The sequence below is a fragment of the Channa argus genome, chromosome 5 (genome assembly GCF_033026475.1).
Source record: "Channa argus isolate prfri chromosome 5, Channa argus male v1.0, whole genome shotgun sequence".
Taxonomy (NCBI): domain Eukaryota; kingdom Metazoa; phylum Chordata; class Actinopteri; order Anabantiformes; family Channidae; genus Channa; species Channa argus.
This window is the reverse complement of record NC_090201.1, coordinates 11,599,018-11,614,582: the sequence shown is the minus strand read 5'-3', so window position 1 is coordinate 11,614,582 and position 15,565 is coordinate 11,599,018. Positions and strand designations below refer to the sequence as shown.

The 15,565-nt window shown below is 37.8% G+C and overlaps 2 protein-coding genes across 2 annotated transcripts; one reads left to right on the top strand and one right to left on the bottom strand.

Moving 5' to 3' along the window:
• Positions 1-797: 797 nt before the first annotated feature.
• Positions 798-4,487, bottom strand: psma5 (proteasome 20S subunit alpha 5). The gene is made up of 10 exons (XM_067505640.1): positions 4,398-4,487; positions 4,029-4,079; positions 3,592-3,658; positions 3,374-3,500; positions 2,306-2,373; positions 2,121-2,228; positions 1,918-1,976; positions 1,728-1,830; positions 1,492-1,578; positions 798-1,195 (listed from the first exon to the last, which is right to left on the bottom strand). Exons 2-10 carry the CDS (start codon positions 4,055-4,057, stop codon positions 1,118-1,120), a joined length of 726 nt encoding a protein of 241 aa, XP_067361741.1. The 5' UTR covers positions 4,058-4,079; positions 4,398-4,487; the 3' UTR covers positions 798-1,117.
• A 1,246-nt stretch (positions 4,488-5,733) lies between these two features.
• LOC137127999 (matrix remodeling-associated protein 8-like) lies at positions 5,734-15,259 on the top strand. The gene is made up of 12 exons (XM_067505631.1): positions 5,734-6,071; positions 6,635-6,661; positions 6,763-7,068; positions 7,781-7,882; positions 7,982-8,115; positions 8,256-8,435; positions 10,427-10,568; positions 13,206-13,364; positions 13,438-13,462; positions 13,550-13,635; positions 13,725-13,796; positions 13,888-15,259. The coding sequence occupies exons 1-12, from the start codon at positions 6,020-6,022 to the stop codon at positions 13,908-13,910; spliced, it is 1,308 nt and encodes a 435-aa protein (XP_067361732.1). The 5' UTR covers positions 5,734-6,019; the 3' UTR covers positions 13,911-15,259.
• Positions 15,260-15,565: the final 306 nt, after the last annotated feature.

Genomic DNA, 15,565 nt, shown 5'->3' with positions numbered 1-15,565 from the left:
CAAGTGCATGGGTCCACTCATAAACTACTGCATCATTATGGTGAACATTATATGTACTACCTCTAAATTATAAGATTTTAGTGTTTTAAATAATTTCTTTATTATTAAAAGTTCTGAAACTTTTGTCTGATAATTGGTTAAGTTGAAAAATATTCCTACTTTAAATAATAATTTAAAGTGTAAAAATAAAGCATTAGTCTTGAGGCCTGTGATCACGTTTTACATGGTGTGCCAATTTTTGCGATGCATTTAAATTGTAAAATTCCAAGTTTACTTTTGTCTGATTTTAGGTAAAATGACTGTTAACGTTTTACTCTCCATTCACTATCAATATTACGTTAATAAGCTTTTGACATTTTCATACTACTAAGCATAAATTAAGAATTTACCCAAATTAGTGCTATTTCCACCTGTCACTCATTATCATGGGTTTATGTCATCTAATGGTAATATTTATAATCAATTAGAAACATAAATTATTAAGCAATTATTGATACATCTCTGAATTAATTGTAGAGTGCAAGCTGTAAGCAAGACAATCTGTGACTATACCAAACTATTTTTAAAATAAGGGATATATAGTTAAATGTTTTACAATATGTGGATTAGATTAGTTCACCTCTCACTGCGTCTGTCCACTTTTTCCTCATGCAGGTTACATTTTTATGTTTATCATAGTGAAATGTGAATTTAAAACTGTAATGGGATTTGAGTATTTATAAAATACAAACAAAATACTATTAATTAAAATACTTGTAATACAAGAAAATGGCAAAAACAAGGAGTCAGATCACATCCTGAATACAACAGTTTAATTGTAGTACTGATTCGTAACAAAAAATATCCCCCCCGCCCCCACTTATTATCTTCCTGCTACTCGGTTGTAAGTGCTGGTCAGACTCCTGTACAAAGCTGTACAGATACTGAGATACAAGAAGTAAATTAGCACATTACAAAGAGAAACCTCTGATGCATGTAAAAAATTTTGAATGCAGCAAGAGAGAGAATGTGCTGATGGAAAGTTGTGGTTGTATTGTGACATTCAGCCCAGGTGTCCTTTCACATCCTCGCCTCCCCTTCCAAGAACTCAAAACAAGACTTCCAAGTCTTTGAGGCTCTAGATGTCCTTGATTACCTCTTCCAGCTCCTCTTTGGAATACATATGGAACGTTTTCCCGGGCTCTACTGTTGCCAGCTACAAAAGAAACATGGATTAAAAAAAGCTTCCATGAAACCCAAGGTATTAAACTGGCAGTTCTTTGCAAATTATCAAGGCTGCATGATATTTTTAATCTAACAAAGTTAAAACTCAAAGGTAGTTAATATTAAATTATTAAAAATCAACAATATAATAAAAGGAATATAAAAAGATGCTCGGAACACACCACACCTACACTATCCCAAACCCACACACTCACTGTGTGTGTGTGTATGGTGCTCTGGTATTTAGTCTTGTTTCTGATGTTGTGTTAAAAACAAAAACAAACAAACCTCGATGTTGGTGGCATTAAGCTTCTCCTCCATCACCTGCTTGAGGATGGTCAGAGATGACTTGATGGCCTCCTTTAATGTTATTGACTGTCAGTGAGAGAGGGACAAAGAAAAAAAGATACAATTTTTTTGTCTTTTTGAACTGCACTATACTGTTTGACAAAATTCTATACAAAAATCTTGACAAGGTAGCAGTTTATAAAGTATCACAATTTGCTTAGCTCAGTGGTATGTACCTTGTGGTAGACCTCTTGAAGAGAGCTCTGTGCCCCCTCAGATGCTGAGCCAATAGCTCGAGCATCACACTGCACAAAAGTTCCTGATGGGTCCATGTGGTACCTGCATTCACAAACAAACTGTGTAAGTTTGTGGGTGGTCAGATGGATGTAGATGTATGTATGATGTATCAAAATAAAGTGTACATACAGCTGGGGTCCTTTTTCATCAACGCCACCAAACAGAAGTGCTACGCCAAATGGTCGACTCTGTACAGATGGGGGAAAAAAAGAGAAAAAAATAATACAGGTTATATTGGTTAAATTAAACATTGTTGGCCTTTTGGAAATTAAAGAAATTCCAATGGCTTGAAGTTTGAATGAAAAAGTTATTTTTAAAATGCACTAACTGACCATTGCACCAGGATCTGCGTCCTCCTCTCCAAACTGCAGTGCCAAGTTGGACACGGCCTGAGTCACACTCTCAACTGTCATTGTCTCATTGTATGTAAACCAGTGATTCTGAGGAGAAAATGTAGACGTTAAACTCAGATAATACAAAATCAGGAAACCACTGATTTAACACTGTGCATTCATACCTGGGTTTCCACTCTTGCTTTGTCAATTAGAGTCTTGGCATCAGCTATCAAGCCACTCATTGCACAACCTTTAAGGTGGGAAGAACATACATACATACAAAAATAAATAAATCATTGACATACTAGCCTGAAGCTACATTCAGCAATGTCAGACTGTGAAAAATGTAATGTCCTTTCATGTAATTTGAGGGATCATGAATATACTAGATACAGCTGTAATCATTATTCTGTTTAATCTCTGTGACATAAGATAGATGGCTAGAATGGGCCTTTCTTTGTAATGCTACAAAAGAACCTTTCCTTTGAAGAATGTGGATGCGGTTACTACAATGCGTTGCACTCAGGTCAAACGAAAGGAATATTATCGTTACAACTCACACAGAATGTTATGTTCTAGCCTGAGCAAAGAAAGGAGCCAGTAAATGACAGTAAATACTACTTGCTTCAGTAACTGGGGTACTTGAAATCTGTATATACATGCAGCAGAAAAGTAATTGGATTTCTCCTTCACCTCAAACATATTTTGGAAGCCTGGTTCACAGATTTTAATGGTAAACACAGAAAATGCTGCTTTGTAACTCTTTTTTAATTTTTGTGCGGGTTCATGTTGCAGCTGAGTGACAGCAACAGGAAGAGGAGAAAAAAAAGGGAGGAGAGACATATGCAGCTGATCTACAATAGGAATTGTCTAAATTTTAAAAATACACAAGGGAATGTGACTTAACTAGCTTTCGCATTTACGTAACAGTAAAAAAAACATCAAAATCAACTTCAAAGATTAACCACTCGAAACATTAAAGGGATCCCTACATGGTAGCAAAAAAAAAACAAACCCACACATAGAGGAACTCTGTTAGAACTCAAGGAAAGCTCCTTAAGATGTTTTTAATGAACTGACCTTGCAGACATCCTGCCACAAAAACCTTGATGGAGACCTTAGAGTAGCCCACAAATAACTTTTTCAAGTTAACACAGTGGATGTTTGAAGCACTTCTCTATTTATCATCAGTAACCACTTAGTTTGTGTTTTTCCCTGCCAGCTTACTATGAATTTGTCATTCTTCTTACCAATGTGACTGTCAATTTCCACAATCTTCTCAATGCTGCTCGGCTCCATCAGGGGAGAGGTGATTCTCTTCTCCACAGCCAGACACACCCCCTCAGATGTCTGGATACCAATTGCTGTGGATCCCAACTGGAGAGCAAGGAAAGCTTCAATGCAACACTTGTTTTTAGCTTGATCAAAGATAGTTACAATTGTTTAAGTAAAAGTAATCAATACTCACTTTAATAGCCTCTATGGCATATTCAACCTGGAACAATCTTCCTTCTGGAGAGAATGTGTTCACACCCCTGCAAAACAGATGATAATAATGATAATTAGAGGTAACGGTTAACAATGAAATGTCCTGTAGTCAGTCAGCCCCAGTCATATCAAATATGTTTTCCTGGTGAAATAAAGGTTTAATTTTAAAATAGGCGAATCTGAAAGTGAAAGCAAACTTGTTGCGAAGACTTGATTGTTAGCGGTTAGCTAACTACCTGCAAAACAACAAAGTTAACTTATCAAAAGAGTTGGAGCATAAATCTACATCCAAATATAAGCTACAAAGCAAATGACACACGTGACTGCAGAAATAACTGCTTATTCCGTACTCGTTAGTTTGTTAAGTCCCAATCAGAAGCGCTAAATAAATGACAAAGCAGTTTGAGCTGCACTTACCTGTCATATTCTGATCTGGTCAAAAACATCTTTTAAAGTTTAACACAGGATCTGCAAAAGAAGAAGATCGATCTATGTAAGACTCTAACTAGTTAAAATTAACCAAAGGCAATTGCAAAAAGCAAGGACATATATGCTTCAAAGTGCGCCGGGTGATTAGCAAGCGTATGGCTAGCTGCGATGTCGAGCGAGCGTGCTAGCTAACTGACCCTGCGAGTAACTGAATCAACCAAACTTAAGAGGATGAATATAAAAACTACTATTAATATTCCAATATTATAGCTAAATTTAACATAACACAAACGTGCTACACTGCGATACTGTTCTTAATATTTGACTTGTTAGATTAGTTTACATCCGGCTACAAACCCTTGAATGAGTTCGCTTGTTTCAGGGGAAGCGTATGAAGCGTGACACCTAAACGCGCCGATTCTCAACAAGTCGAAAGGAAGGTTCCGGATATGCAGAGCGCTTTGTTAATAGTCAAAATGCCTTTATGAAAAAATAGGGTTCAACTTACTAGAGGTTGTAGGAAAATGTATTCGAGTAGCCTACTTTACTTACAATTTTGATCTATTCACTACATGTACGTTATCTATTTTCGTACAAATACATACTTTACTAAACTTTTCCATTCATTTCACCAAGGTTCAAAGGCTAATATTGTGCTTTTTACTCCACTGCTATTATGTGATAAATTAGGTACTTATGTTATGCAGATGTGGATAGTTGGAAAATTTAAGAAAAAAAATTTGTCAGCTATGCTGGTGCATTTACCTGTCAACAGGCCGCTATAAGTCGTTAAATCAGCTCCACTTTTACGAAATGCTCTTTTTGTTCCATACAATATCCATTCAATAGAGCCACCTTTGTTCACATTGTACACACACACAAATAAAATAAAACCAAATAAAATAAAATGAAATAAAATAACAGGAACGAACTGGGAGTAAATGAGTAGTTCCTGAGTAACTGGTAATGATGATGTTATTAAAGAACATATTGGGATATAGGATGTTGATGATAATTCTCATCATCGAGGCGGAGTGTCACTATCGAGTACTCACAGTAATTCAGTAAGAATATCTTCGAGTACAATTCACACCTTTGGGAAAAAATGTCAGACAAATTTCGACTACACTGACACATGCTTGGACTACACACTGAGAGCCTATTGTAACATGAAGAACAAGCCAACCACCTTTAATATGGATATATAAAGAATAAGACAAAAAATAAATAAATCATGTCCTGAGTGAGCCACTGAGGGTCGTTACTGATTTAAAATAGAAGGCAGAGTAGGAGCTGAGGAAACGATGACACACTATCTAATTACACAATAAGTCCTGCGAGGTGCAGATATGTGACGTGCAACTTCAGAACGAAGCTGATGGAGTTTAACGACGAATCAGATTGTTTCCGTTATACGCAAAGGCTCAGCTTGTATGCACACATCAAGCAGTAGTGAAAACATTTGCACACATAGGCTACTAATAACTCAGTTTACACTTAGCCTACACTTGGACATGTGTTATCGCTATTTATACGCTCTTTAATTCCTTACTTATATCTACGTCTAACATTTCTATTTAGTTTGTATAGCATGGGAATTTGTCCCCACTTAGAGCAACACAGACATAAATAAATACAAGTGCAAATGAATAGAAAGATATTAAAAAGTCCTGCTACCTGCACCAAATCTTCCTCTTTGGAATTTGGGGCTCTGGAAGAGGAGGGGTGTTCATTGTGCACACAGACCAGGGTGTCTGGTTTCATTTAGCGGGTGGGATAAGTGCAGTCCGGTTCTGATTTGGTTCTAGGTTGACGTCCATCGTGGCGCTACACAACGTGTTTCTTTAAGGTCTTAAAATCATATCAAAACAAGTCCTGCTGCTTTCGCGGATTGGTAAACACACCGTGCTTTCTTACTCTGCGGGCCGTCTGTCAGGTTTTCTTTTTTGACAAGTCTCTGTGTCTCAAAAGTTGTCAACATGAAGAGCGAAAGGGAGGACATCATTGTGCAGGCGCTCCTCTTGATCCTCAGTAAGTAGACTGGAGTTTATTTGGGGCTGCATTGTTTTACTTTGGCTACAGGTTCCAGTTAAGATACAAACACACCTTTAACACCTTAACACCTTTTTTTTAAGTAGGCTGCTTCTGCAAATAATCCATAATCTTCTGCATCGTTTCTGGCTATGTTCAAGGTTTTTTTCAATAAACTACATGGGTTAGTTTCCTTTCCCTGATTTAAAATTTACAGGTTTGGCCTTTGGTTAATTTGCCAAAATGTGGAAATAGATGCTACTGCTTTGAATATTTTCAGGCTGATACTACTCCATACTTTTCCAACATCTCTGTCCTTCAGTGTCCACCTCAGCTTCACACTCACACACAAACAAATTCCTGTGAGATGAGATTCACTGAGTCAAAGCATCAGGACAGTGTAAGAAAGCCATTGGATCTCACTGCTGACCTCATAATTTTATGAATTTATATGCAGCAGTCCAACCACACTCTTCCTTCTCAAAGTAGATACATAGTTTGACACATACAGTGGCTGTTTGTGTCTGTTTAAGTAATTATCCGGCCCAATTTTTCTGTTTCAGTCCCTGTGGCCTGCTTCTTCAGCGCAGGTATGTTCGTCTTTGTGCTGGGAATGTGATGTATCCATATACATTCCTCTTCAAGGCTTTATGAAATGCTGAATCAACACTACATCCTCTCTGCCCCTCAGTGTCAGGTCAGTTCGACAGCAGCAGCAGTGTGGTGGTGGCAGGTTATAATGTGAGCGCACCCGCTGGGTCCCAGGTGGTCTTGCAGTGTGTGAGTGGCCGCATGGTGTGGACCAGAGACAGGGTAAGGGACCGACAGAGGGTAGTCCACTGGGACTTGTATCGGCCTCGTCCAGACTACACCATGGAGAGAGTGGTGGACATGTTCTCAGCAGGAGACCAGAGGATCTACAACTCCTACAACGTGGGCCGGGTTGGCATAACATCAACAGCCTTCAGGGATGGGAACTTTTCCCTGGTCATCAAAGGTCATTCTGACCATCTTTCACTTTCACGCCTGTACCTGTTGTTGGTGGTGATGGTGAATTAGTGACTCACTAGGATCTACACCTCTTTGTTTTCCAGTGTAATTCATTCTTATCTGACTTTAGGAACTGTTCTGCTTACTGGATCCAAAGTGTTTATGCCTGGTGTAAAATTAGACAAAAAAGGTTTTAGATCAGTTTGTTGATAAAGCAAAGAATTGAAGTTGAATAAAGGAAGATAGTTTGGGTCTTTTGGGAAGCCCAAACAAATCAATACTTTAATTGTCTAAAATATAACAACTTTTTTATTAAAGAAATTATTTTCACACAACCACTTAATATTTGCTTGATGCTTGTCTGGCATGATTTGCAGCTAAGATCAAAACATTAAAAAAATCTGACCAAGTTGTCAGAGCAATGCAAGCCCCTGAATGCACTAATCACGAGGATTAAAAAAAATTTGTGTTGTAGCTTACAACTGCACCCATGTGCTGAAACATTCAGACAAACTAATAACACTGTAAGAGTATTCGGTGCTGTGATTACCTAGTGACCACAGGAGTGTAATGTTTTTGCACAATCATTTTCAGCCTGTAGTCAAATAAATAGAAAATTTTACAGGGTTTCAATCTTAAAATGATTGGCATGCAGGATTTATAACTTGTAAACTACAACTTTTAAGTTTGCATCTTTGTTTTTCTACATGTTATTACAGATGTGACAATGAATGACAGGGGTCTTTACTCTTGTAACCTCCACCATCTCTACTGCCACCTCTATGAGACAATTAGAGTACAGCTCAATATTACTAAATCACGTATGTATCACCCTGTATCAACTGTCACCATTTACTCCACCTTTAACAACTTCATGACCGACTCGCTTTGTGGATTTGTTTTGCACTTTTACTTTTAAGGACGTAAAGAGCAGCGATTCTGGGATGGACAAAAGGCAGTGTACGTGGTGTTGCTTGGAAGCACTGTGGTGCTGCCGTGTATCAACCGACGTAATGTGTGGACAGACTGGAGCAATGAGGAGGAGGACCAGCAGGTGTGTGTATGTGTGTTAGTGTGTTTGTGTGTATACTACATACAACTTTCTTCAGATAACCAAATTCAATCTACATTTACTCTTAAATTAGAGGAATTACATGAAAAACATAACTCCTTATCTGCAATTACGGCTTCCAGGTGGTCCATTGGGACCGTCAGTCCCCAGGGGTCCGCCATGACCGTGCTGACAGGCTTGTGGACCTCTATGCCTCAGGAGAGCAACGTAGTTACGGACCTGTGTTTCTTCAGAGGAAGATGAACATCAGCCACCAGGCCTTCTCAGAGGGAGACTTCTCACTCACCATATCTGATCTGCAGGTGTGTAGGAGGAGTTCACTTTTGACCATTCTGACATCACATTTTCAAAACAGTTAACACACAGGCCAGGACCGTTTTTTGTGTCAATGAACTATTGTTTACATGCAAGCAAACGTCCAAACTACACAAGTATGGACATTCAGTATAGCAGAGCATATGTAATGTATTGGTTGTTAAATGAAAAAAATAGTAAATGTCATCTAAAGTAAGTTTTTGACTGTTTTACTGCAATTTCATTTATTTGTCCATACGATTCAAATTCATCAAAGCTGAATAATGTTAGCACTACTGTTAAAATACTGAAAAATAAATGTAAAAATTAGTGGGTGAAAATATTCCAAAATGAATCGTTGAAAAACTCAGAACTTCGCATTTAGTCTCCCACCCACAGTGTCACACTGGATGCTCTGCCTTTTCTTGCATGAACAAGCCACACAGAAATAACATTTTAGATGAATAAAGGCTGAGTGCTGATTGAAGAATTTTGTGCAGGGGGTTGCACACATGTACAACAGATTTTTAATTTTGTATGTAATTTCTATCATCTGGGAAAGTGTGTTTTCTTTTTGTTTGGCATAGTTAACTGTTCTCAAAATTCATTAAATTCATTAATTAATTCAGTATAGGCAGAAAAACTGGTTGACATACGGGAACAGTTTTAAAAATGTGTAAAAACTTCATACTGGTGTCACCCATACTGTAAATCTGTGTGCCCGTACACTTTGGTTGTAGTGTTTTGTGAGTATGTTGTTGAGTGTTTGTAGAGCACATAGAATTTTAATTAGTAATAATAATAGTAGCTCTTGTCAAACTTTATAGCTCTACTGGGAAGATGCGTTTGGCAGTCCCAGTAAAACAACAATACCACGAGATAGATATAGACCTCTCCATAAAGACTTCCTGTCAGTCCTGTTGTGCCATTATCAATATTAGCAAGCAGAGAAAAACTCTTCACACTTGAGGGAATCTCAAGAGTCCAAGTGTTTTTTGATAGAGCTAATAATTCAGAACATTTAGGTTAAATACGGGCTCAGGAAGCTCAGGAACTAATCCACAACACTGTGCAACTGGGCCAGTCCGCTTCGGGCAACACTCAGCCGACTGTAAGATTAGTTCTATGTTGAAAATGTAAACATTAGAATTAATTAGTTTTGACATAAAATTCAATGTTTTTTCTTAGAAGACAATTTTCCCAGGTTTTCTGCTGTTTCAGTGATGTTGAAATGTTTTCATATGATTTCCGTGGAATGGCATTAATTCTACACATAAGAACACGAAAAACACGAACAGTTTTTGTTTTTGACACATTATATAAATAGTTGAATAAAAACAACTGAATTATATATAATAAGCTACTTTTCTACAGATTTCTTTTCCCTGATCAGCTCAACTGAGGAACATATTAACATACATAATACAATGCAATACAATACAACTTTATTTATCCTACTTAGGGCAAGTTTAGAGCAATTCAACACACACATATATACACACGTGCCCATACAGTTAGTTAAAAGAAAACAATCAATATAATCTTTCTTTCTTTAATGCATTAAGATTAGGCTTTTCTTTTCTGTGGGAATTTTGTTGTCCGTGCTGACAGCATGCTTCTGCAGACAACATTACTGGATTGCTATGAGACATTGTGCAGCCAATGATGTACCCTGGGGATAATTCTGACTGACTTACTCTGGCTCCATAATCAGGTCAACATGAACATTACACCTGACAAACATAAAAAATCTGTTAACACTGTCATAGTGAGCATGTTAGCACACAAACATTAGTACGAAACCTAAAGGCCATTTTGCTAACTTAGGCTTAGCTGCTCCCTGGTTTTAGCATCACATTAAAACCAATCCATTACCAGTTTTTAAAGTGCATGTTTTTACATTAGGATTAAAAATGTTGCCTGACAGGGTTTATCTGAAGGTGCAAATACATTACCTACTGTGTAACTGACATTGTGTGAATCTGCATTTAACTCACAGCGCACAGATGAGGGGATGTACTCCTGCCACCTCCACCATCATTACTGTGGTCTACATGAGAGAAGAGAGTTCCAGGTCACAGTGGAGCCACCAGTAATTCAGACCACCCAGCCAGCCAAAGCACTGCCTAGTGAGGACAAAGGTAACGCACACACACAAATATACAAACACACAGTCTCTCTTCCTGTTTTAGCTATATTGTAGATCAGCATGAGTGTCTTAGCAGACATAGTGTTTTAAACATAGTGCATTTGGACATCTGTTCTTTCATCTGTTCTATCCTTCTGTAGTTTTTCATTTTGTCCTCATTCATCCTTAACATGTTTAGCCTCAGCCTCTCCAAAGAAAGAATAAACAGCAGAGGAGGAGGAGATGAGAAAAAGTATTTCTTTTTGTTTCATGAGAGATTCGTTCTTGCACAGTCAGCTTGTCTGACGCCAGACTCCTGAAACCACACATGCTCCTTCATAATCCAGTCCGCCTAAAAGCCTCACCCTCATCACATTTCACCATTTTTTTCAACCAAAAGTTTTCCACTGTTGTATCATTATGGTACTACTCAACACACATTTGTTGTTATTATGTATTTCCTTAGTGTGTGTTATTCTATGTGCTTGGGGGAGAGGTCTGTTTTGTCTGTTTAGTTCACATTTCTCAGTACTCGGCCCAAAAATAATTTTCTGCCTGCATATTAATAAAGAGAAAAACAGAGAAGAAGAGACATGGTAAGCGGACAAAGGGAAGTTGGGCACACTGGTATAGCCTACTTCAAATTCTCAGAGAATGAAAGAGGTTCTGGCGCATGTGTCTGTGTTTCCAGTAGGTGACTAAGGCAAAGTCGATAATGGCAGATGTATCAATGTGGGAAAACCATTGAGAGGTTTAGAAAGAAATGCCTTTGGCCCATTCCATATGAAAATGCCACGCAGACCGATCTCATTTCAGTGGAATCTCTTGGATGCATTCTGTGGAATGAAATCCAGCTCTGCCCACACAAATAATCCTCCTTTCCCTGAGCGGTAATAATCCAGTGTGCACCATGGGAGTAGTACTGGTTAGGAATAGGATGTATAACTGATTTATTACCAGCACACAAGTGACTTTGTACAAATCCTTCCTCTGTACTGTGCTATATGTGTCAATATTGCTCTCTTTTGGCCTCAGTGTCCGGGCCTCTGGCTAGCTCCTGACACTCTGAAGGAGTTTTTCAACCCTCCCCTCCCCCCTCTGACGTTGAGGATCTCATGTTTGCACATTTTTATCATGTCCCTTCCACACTGTTATTCTCATTCTTACTTAGCTTTTTTAAGTGTAAAGAAATTGACTTTTGGGAAAGTTTGTGGACAAAACAGGAAGCATGCTTCATCTGCACAGCAGCTGGCCACATGGTAACCCCCACATGGTGACTGGTGAAATGCAGACTCACGTAGGGGGGGAGAGCTACATAAAGAGAGAAAGGGGGTGGAGGGAAGAGATGTAGGTCACCCCTCCATCCCATCAGTGTTATTTCTAAAATTATTTCAGTGCAGCCAGTCTAAACACAAACACATTTGTGTTATGGAAAACTCAATAAAGGGATCTGAGGATTTGTTATGTTAATGAACATGTTGTTTTCATGTATGCTACAAACAAGTAGTGATGTATGTGCTAAAAGTTTGTTTCCTGTATTACTAGGCGAGGTCTTTTCTTTCTTTCAGTTTGCGAGGCAGGCCTTTGGAGAAAAATATCTCCATCCCCTTCCTCTCCCTTGGCTCTCCTTCTCTATTCCAACCTCTGCTCTGTCCTTCCTTTATTCCTCTTCCTCTCCTCACTTTTCTGTGTTTTACTGCCAGGCAAAGTAAATCACAGCATGACTTTCTGTCTGGATCCTATTTTGGCTCAAATATGTTGAGTCTGAGCTCCACAGCTGTTTCTTGTCTTGCACTTTTTAATGGCGCAAATGCAAACAGGCTCTCCCCCTCCTCTGCTTTGCAGTACTCAGCAGAAGTACACAAACCACTTGCAGCGACCAGCTAATTATTGGTAATGTGTTCAGCATTTTTTTCCACGCCAGGACCTGTAAAAACACTTTGCAAGGTGTTAGAGCTTACGTGGCATCACACACACTCACACACATGCAATAAGAAATAGATATGTACAGCCACATGCACAGACTGAAAATTATTTTTGTAAGGTTTGGAGAGAAACACACATTAAACACACTGTTCAGCTGAGGTTGATGGAAATCTCATCGTATTGAAAGTATTTGGTCAAATATTTGACAAAGTAAAGGGAACGGCAGTAGATGAAAAGTAAGCAGATGTTGGATCATAGGAAAATTTGAACCCAATTGGGTAATTAGGGGTCATTCTCCAGGCACGAGATTTCTCTGCAATTGATGATTGCAGAGATATTTTAGTTCCAATCAAAGAAGTAGACCAGCAAAGATCAACACCATTAGTGTCTCAGAACCGGTAAGGATAAAGTACGTATAAGCATGTGCAAACCTGTTAAAACTAGTAATCAACAAGCCAAGTGAAAGAAAGAATCAGAGGTACTTATCAGATCAACAAAGGACAAATGCTGGTCTAGCAAAGCTATTTGAAACGAAGGCTTTGAACTTTTGATTCCCTGTTTCTGTGTTACTCATGAGCTATGTAATGTCTGTTCAATGTAAGGCCTGGTGTTGTTTATGACATTAAGTAAACCTCACATTGACAAATTTTAGTCTGTTTTTAAGCTAAAAGATGAAAAATAGGTGAAATTAAGTGCTGACTGTTGTGATCTCTGTATTACTCAGACACCACTAAGGCTGAGTCACCGAGAGTCATCAATGTTATTCTCCCTGACCAGAGGCATCACTTTCTCCTGCCACTGGGCTACATACTCACATCCTTCCTGCTCATGGCATTCATTATCCTCATCATCATCCTCATCACACGCAGACGTAGAAGCAAAGGTAAACACTCAGTATCATTGTAGGTGATCTACATTGGTTTCTTGAGTCTCATCAAATTTCCTTGTGTTTCCAGAGTTTTATCCTCAGTCATCCATGAGGTCAGTGTTTAAAAACACAAAGACAGATATATAATCATTGTCTTACCCATAAATACACACTCAGGAGTCTCCTTCTTGTGGTAATAGGTCCAGCAGAAGTCAGTGCAGCTCAGAAGAGTTTGAGATGGATGGTGCTGAGGTGATTGCGTGCACTCAGGATGAGAGAAGATTTGGTGAGTTTGAAAAGTAGTGGGTGTGTAAATACACAGCACCTTGTGCCTTGAGTGTATGTGTGATTTGACTTTCTCCTGTGTGATTGTAGATTACAAGAATAACCTGCTAAAAGAGAAAGTGCACATGAAAACTCAGCCTAAAGTCATTGATCTTGACAAAGGTAAACACTTATGTAAAAGTCAACTATCATGAGTTTTCTCAAGTTTTCATCCTCTTCAATCTCACCTTCAATTTGCCTTTGCTTTTTGCAGAGATGGAGAAATTCTCTAAGTGAGAAAATAACAGAGGAACAAAAAGGAAAATTTGAGTCACTGGCTGGTCCAGAGGCAGCGCTCCAAATAAATATACTGTCCTGGTAACAATAAAGACACAACATTTAAAAGATTAATTGTTGTGAAATATAGTAGAGAAAGCAGCTCACATCAGTCTCATGTTTTCAAATGCCAGTATTAAATACTTGCACACCCAAAGTTTCATTGTTATATCTTCATAGTACTTGATTAAGATAAAAGATTGGGACAATGGTGCATAGCTTTATAGCGCCACCCAGAGGGGAGTGTTAGCCAGGCCCTAAATGTTAAATCAAGTAAAAATATGTACATAAATTGACAAAAAAAAACCTTTTTGAATAACTCAAAATGATTAATCATTTATTACTGTGTGCATCATTATGCCTCTAGCAAAAAAGAAACTGACGTTTTTAAATTTACTTTGCTCATTTCCGTTTACTCACATGTTGTACCTTGGCTATGACTGAATTGAATTACTGAAGTGATTTAATATCAGTGTTTCTCTCCTTCTCTAGGCTTTGATTAACAGTTTACTCTCTGATCAGTGAAGCAATATATGTAAAATGTTTGGTTTTTGTGCTCAGACTTTGTATTTGTCATGGAATGTTCTTTTTTACATATATTAAAAGTTAATGTGTGATGCTGATTTTTGCACTTGTTAAAAGAACCCTTGACTATTTTTATTCAAACAGTAAACATAATTGCATATAAACCAATTGTGGACATGGAAAATGTTTAAGAGGCATTTTCTGAAACAGACATTTTGACTTGTCATGGTAAATAAAAAGCAGGTGTCACTAATAGAAACGGTCCCACTAGATGAACAATACCAGGGCCCTAAAACTGAAGCAGCTAAATAAATCTTATCCATTGTTAATTTTAGTTTTTTACACAAATGTGTTTCCTAGTCTGACATGTATTGAAGCAATTCAAACTTTAAAATAAAAACTTACCTTTTTTCAGTTTGTCTATGAAATGTGCAACTTAGGCTTCTTCATAGTTTGGATGTGACTAATGTGTTTGCTTGAATATTATATAGTATTGATTTGAAAACTAGTCAGTTTCACTACAAGTTTCCTCCCCTGCTCAAACATTTGCCTAATTTGGGAACCACTGCATACATTCTGTATGACAAACAGCTGAATAGAATATTTTACATGTGCATTACTGAATGTGATAATGCAAACCCATATGTAGTTTTTGCTATTTAGCACATCTGCAATTTAACTTCATTTACACCTTATACTAAAAGGCCTACCTACATAGTACTGTACTGCCAAAAAAAAAATAACTATCTTTATGGATTTTGTGGTAATAATAAAAGAGCACCACATCATAAGAGTGAAGAAAAGCTTTATGCAGCTCAGCTGGGCCAATATGTCTAATAACCTGGGTCAAAATATTAATGATTAGGTCATGTTTCCCAAAAGCCAGGTATAAACTTAATACTAGTCACAACTTAAGCACTATTGTTTTGATTAAACTGTTAAAATTATTTTTAATTAAACAACTTCAAGATAGAAAATGTATACATATTAAGTCAGAATATTATTAGAATCACCTTTAAAAATGAATTTTGGCACATAGTAAACTAATCCTCAGGTCTACAAACACTGAATAATATTGCCAAGAATCTCCT

Excerpts from the sequence above, each read along its gene's own strand:
- psma5 (XM_067505640.1), bottom strand. The coding sequence starts at position 4,057 with ATGTTTTTGACCAGATCAGAATATGACAG. Across the intron at positions 3,659-4,028 it reads ACCAGATCAGAATATGACAG|GGGTGTGAACACATTCTCTC; the intron begins GTAAGTGCAGCT and ends TCTGTTTTGCAG. Across the intron at positions 1,196-1,491 it reads TTAATGCCACCAACATCGAG|CTGGCAACAGTAGAGCCCGG; the intron begins GTTTGTTTGTTT and ends TTTCTTTTGTAG.
- LOC137127999 (XM_067505631.1), top strand. The coding sequence starts at position 6,020 with ATGAAGAGCGAAAGGGAGGACATCATTGTGCAGGCGCTCCTCTTGATC. Across the intron at positions 6,072-6,634 it reads GGCGCTCCTCTTGATCCTCA|TCCCTGTGGCCTGCTTCTTC; the intron begins GTAAGTAGACTG and ends TTTCTGTTTCAG. Across the intron at positions 13,636-13,724 it reads TCAGGATGAGAGAAGATTTG|ATTACAAGAATAACCTGCTA; the intron begins GTGAGTTTGAAA and ends GTGTGATTGTAG.